General features: G+C 37.1%; 1 protein-coding gene across 1 annotated transcript; it reads left to right on the top strand.

The window, feature by feature from the left end:
- Positions 1-3,231: 3,231 nt before the first annotated feature.
- AK88_04960 (ribosomal protein L22) lies at positions 3,232-4,385 on the top strand (the record flags this gene model as incomplete). The annotated part of the gene is made up of 2 exons (XM_012482564.1): positions 3,232-3,483; positions 4,095-4,385. The coding sequence occupies 2 exons, from the start codon at positions 3,232-3,234 to the stop codon at positions 4,383-4,385; spliced, it is 543 nt and encodes a 180-aa protein (XP_012337987.1).
- Between the last annotated feature and the right edge of the window lie 1,038 nt (positions 4,386-5,423).

Raw genomic sequence — 5,423 nt, 5'->3', positions numbered from 1 at the left:
AAGTAATCGTGGACGGAACAGAAAATTCTGAATTATTTTGCTCGTACTTTTCTGCGCCCCATCTGTTGAAGAAAAATTAAGGAGTCATTTTAGCGATTTGCGGCCAACTGTTCGGTTAAGGGGTGCGGAGGGTGCGAGAAAAAAAAAAAAAGCAAAGAAAAGCAAAACAAACAAAAGTAAACTAAAAGAAAAGCAACGTAAAGTAAAGCAAAGCAAAGAAAAGCAAAGAAAAGCAAAGAAAAGCAAAGAAAAGCAAAGAAAAGCAAAGAAAAGCAAAGAAAAGCACAGCAAAGGAAAGAAAATAGAACAAATCAACGTTTGTGAGGCAGCAAATAGAACCAAACGAGTGCATATGTTAAATAATCACACGTAAAGGATGCATATTTATACGCTTAGGTACGCATGCACTTGCGTTTTTGTGAAGATGCATACATGTCCTTTTGTTGCGCCTTAGTCAAGTCCCCTAAAAAGAGGCTAAAACAAAATGAATGGCTCTACAACACTACATGCAATCCGTTTGTCATTTTAGCTGGTTGCATGCAGAACAGGAAAAATTATTTATACCTTTGCCTCGGTGCAGTTACACGGACATGTTCCTTCGAATATATATTCAGGTGTATTTCTGTTTGCAAAAATGTGTAAGTAGAAAGGGGGCATTGCATTATTTTGTTCTTTTGGGATTTTGCCTTTGTGCCCTTGGTAACCATGCAATGGGGCACTTTTCTTCCCGAGGTTAATTTTTTTCATTTTACGAAATGCAGTCCGCTGCGCTCTGCGTTGAAGCACAACCCCTTTGCTGCACAGCTCGTGCCTTTTTTTTTTTTTTTTTAAAACGAGAAATGCACCTTTGGAAGGGATAAAACCAAAACATTGTTGGCCTTACATCATGTAGTGTGTGCAACTATTACATTTTTACATACCAAATTTTGTGTTGATTTTACAAAAGGCCCATTGTTCATTTCGAAATGCGCGTCGCCGAGAATTATTTTGTGCAGGTCAGTATAATATGTGTGCATGTTTTTTTAGGCAGATGAAATAAGCCCAGGGGAATTTCTTACGACGTAAAATGTAAATGTGCGCTGATGTGTTTTTCCCATATGCACCTTTTTTTGGCATCAAAAAAGCAGCGGCCAATTTGAAAAAAAAAAAAAAAAAAAAAAAAAAAAAAATTGTCCATTACGTGCAGTTGGATATGCTGCAATCATTCGGCCCATCATACGGTGTTACCCACAACAGTGTGTTCCGTTCCCCTTTAGTTTTCCTTTTACAAGAACGTATTTGTACTAATTTTCGTAAGGACACCTAAATATTGCTTATACATGTTTAGGGGCACTTGATATGTGCATCGCGGGTGCTTCCCCCTGCTGCATTGGAATATGTACCCGCATCAAAGTAACACAGCCTTACCAACTGATATTTTAATAACATAAAATGGTTGCTCATTTTCGACTTGAGCAATATATATCCATTAAGAGGGACAGGTGTTGTCTGACCCAATTGGCTCGTTAACCCATCTACATAATTTATTCAACTTTTTGTAAACTTATTTATTTATTTTTTTTGGCCTGTAAACATTCAAGTAGCTTTTTTAAATGTTCCTCCCGGTATGTAATTGAGTGTATTGGGGTAGATAGGAAATTCGCATGAGTCATTCTCTCGAGTGAAATGTAGGTATAACTTGGGAGGCAAGAGCCCGATCGCGCCATACTGTGGGAGAATTATACACTTTATATGAATAACCTATGCAAAAGCGCAAAAAATAGGGAGCAGAGGCAGCACATACGTTGATTTTGCTCATATGGGGGAAAATGATAATTACTAAAGTAAACATACTTGTATGCTTAATGCCATGACGTGAGAGAAAATTTTTGGAAAAAAAAAATACGGCGACAAATTTTATGAGGTAAAAAAATTAATGGGGAAAATTCCAAATGCGCGGCAAACCCTTTGCTCTCTCCCGTTGTGGGGGCCAAAAACGGCTGGCATAAAAATTGGCAGTGGCACGCGTATTGGGTAAATATTCTGCCACGTGTATTAGCTAAAAGAACATATATATATTTTTTTCTACTGAAGTGAACAGGTATATATGTTATATAAATATGTAGGCTATGTATATTACTACGCACCAGAATACGTAGCAAGAGGAGGAAGGGCGTCGGATCCTCCCTTTCACAAATGTTAAAGTCAAACATTTTCCCGCCATATACCATTCAGTACGGCAAGAATTATGTACGTTATATAAAAATATATATGCGTTTGAAGGAGCGTAAAAATGTTTTGCAAATTTTCCATACGCATTATTATATAAAAAGAGTGGCAATCAAACATTGCGTTGTTTTTATTTACGACGTTATATATTATATGGGTGCCCTTGTTTTATAAGAGCATATATATTTTTGTGTCCTTTGCCTGGATATATATACTCTCAGGGTTGAAAAGTGCTCGTAAATTGTGCGCTGAGTGGGCATACACGGAAAAAAGAAAAAAAACATAACAAATACATAAGGTGATGTTTTGTTGCTTACTTTTTTTATTCTTGTTTCTCTGTATAAAAAAAAAAAAAAAAATCTCAAATTTATCTGAACGCTTTTTATGAACAAACAATTTTTTTTTTTTTCCAATTTTAACTGTGAAGAAAGCTTGATTTATTGTAGTAGCTCTTTTCCGCAGGCCGGAATAAAAACATCATTTAAGAAAGGGAACCATACATTCTTATGTTATAGCTATTTTTGCATATCCCGTTGTATATAGTACTTTTTTAACTTCTTTTTGTGTTGCGTTTACAATTTTTTTTTGGAAACAATGGTTAAGTACGCGAAAAAGTTGAGGGACTTTGGCAAATGTAAGCAAAGAGAGGAAAAAAAAGAAGAAGAAAAAAGGAACAGGGAAAATGAAAATCACCAGATTGTTCGTCATCCCCATTTTTGCGCTCAAAGAATGAGAACATTTGGTGGAAATTTTATGACATGCGGGGAGAGAAAAAAAAAAAAATTACTCGCAAAGGGGGAACAGCAATTTGGAGCGTTGACTTTGTTGGACCCTGTTGCTTTAAATGGCAGCTGTGCCTGAGTAAAGGCATACACATCCGCATGAGGAGAAAAGGGGGCGCCCATGTGACGTAATCACGTATAAAACTGCTTTCTTCATTTTTTTTTTTTTTTTTTCCCTGGAATCCTTTTTTTGGGGAATTTCCATTTTTATTTTTCTTTTGTAGGCGCCAAAGGAGCGGGCATGGATTTAAGAGTCCACTTCAAAAATACGTACGAAACGGCAAGGGCTATAAGGAGGATGAAATTGTTGGATGCGAAAAAGTACCTGAATGACGTCATTGAGAAGAAGAGGTGTGTGCCGTTCCGTAGGTACAACGGAGGTGTTGGAAGAACCAACCAAGCCAAAGAGTTTAACCACACGCAAGGAAGATGGCCCGCGAAATCATGCAAGTTTTTGTTAAACGTGTTGGATAATGTGCAGGCCAATGCAGAGGTAATGATGCAGACCGCACTGTGTGAGATTAGCGCGACAGTTCTTCTAATTCGTTCTTTGTCTCCCCTCCTGGACCGCCGCTTTTCACTTTAATTTTTTTTTTTTAATGATGATACGATGACGAGTATGAAAAAGTAAAGAGGATTTATTACCCGTTTTTAAGTACATGTTTTATGTATTTTCTAATTTGTAATAAATCCATTTCTTTATTTTTAACGAATGATTATTTGAGGCATTTGGCTGAAAAAAAAAAAAAAAAATTAAAAAGGAAAGTGGCCGTCTTGTGCATACCGACGGGGAGCACAGCAGTGTGTCTGTTTGTGCGCCGACCTGTGTTGAAAAATGCGTATATGTATCAGTTTGATGTAGTCTACTGGTACATTTTTGGTGCATGCGTGACAGTTTTATAACCTGATTGGTTGAGTGAATGTATGAGCGCTTATTGTGTGGAGTCCGCGATGAACAAATGTCTTGCGCCTGCCATATGTTAAGGTTTTGGAAAGCGGAGGATGCACAAGTCCACATAATAGATATTTTTTTTTTTTTTACCCGTCTTTATATACGTATTTTATATTTTTTCACTGTCCCCCCTTTTTTTGTGCGTGTACTAGGCAAGAAATTTGGAAGTGAGCAAGCTGAGGCTAATCCACGTGATGGTCAACAGAGCACGAGCAGGACGAAGAAGAACGTTTAAGGCCCACGGTCGAATCAACCCGTTCATGTCATCTCCGTGCCACATCCAAGTAATCGCCAAGGAGATTTCCAAGCCAGCGAAAAAGTCCCTCCTGACGAACGCGGAAAAGCAGAAAGAGCTGCCCTTCAAAATTACCTTAAAAAAATTGATTAAATTAAATATGTCGAAGCAGAATTTTGAAAAGAATAAGAAGAAGGTCGCACATTAGTTTTTTATAAATTGCATGCACGTTTTCGTATATTTTAACTTTGACCTGAATTTTATTTTTTTCCCCCCCCCCCTTTTTTTTTTTTTTTTTTTTTTTTTTTCTTTTTACGAAATGTTGCTGTGCCATATATAATAAGTGATTATTAGCGTGAAATGGGGGGTACGTGTGTGAAAAGCGCTTAAAAAAGGAGGAAGCAGGTAAAGTGGCCATGATCTCCATGTGTTTATATATGCATATGTACGTTCGTGGTATACATTATACCCTGTGCATGCTATGCATGGTCGAATGGAACAAAACTAAATGCACAACTATATAAAATTAAAAAAAAACAAATTGCTATTATTTTTAATTTCAGCACACAAAAAAAGTTGCGCGAAGGGGTAGAGAACAAAATCCAGCCTTTTGAAAGGTACCTTTTTTTGGGCGCTCTTTCTCTTAAGGATTGGTCTTTCTAAAGAAGTGAATTTGCCATGGCATGCTCATTTGAAATAATTCTTATATAATTGGACACATGTTGATGAGATAAAAATGAGAGCTATGCGAAATGGGAACGGATCATGATGTCTCATCCGTTTGAATATAATTTTCTTAGCGGTGTTTCACGCCACGCGTACAGACATCACAATCTCGTGGCAAAGGTGCAGCACTCCAGCATATAGGTGGGGAATGTGTTAGAAGACGGGATTTTAAAAAAGGTAACCTGCAAATGACATTTATCGTGTTTGAGGTGTTGGAGGTAATTGGGACGCAGTTTTCGTCAAGGTGAGGGATTTTTTAGAACAAAAGGTTGTACTCTTGTGTGGGGGAGGGTGGGTCTATGACGGTATGGGAGCAATAAGAAATACATGCACATATGCATATACATATATGTATACACATATGCATATATAATATATAGACGTTTGTTTTCTTCTATTTTATTTTCCCCCCCCCACGTCTACATGGTTATTCAACTTGTTTTTTCTTTCCTTTTTTTTTTTTTATGGTGGGTAATTAAAGAATAATTTATTCCATTTCTCAAAAGAGTGTACTCTTTTT

Source organism: Plasmodium fragile (genome assembly GCF_000956335.1).
Source record: "Plasmodium fragile strain nilgiri unplaced genomic scaffold supercont1.84, whole genome shotgun sequence".
Taxonomy (NCBI): domain Eukaryota; phylum Apicomplexa; class Aconoidasida; order Haemosporida; family Plasmodiidae; genus Plasmodium; species Plasmodium fragile.
The sequence above is the reverse complement of the archived record's forward strand: the minus strand, read 5'-3'. Positions and strand labels throughout refer to the sequence as shown.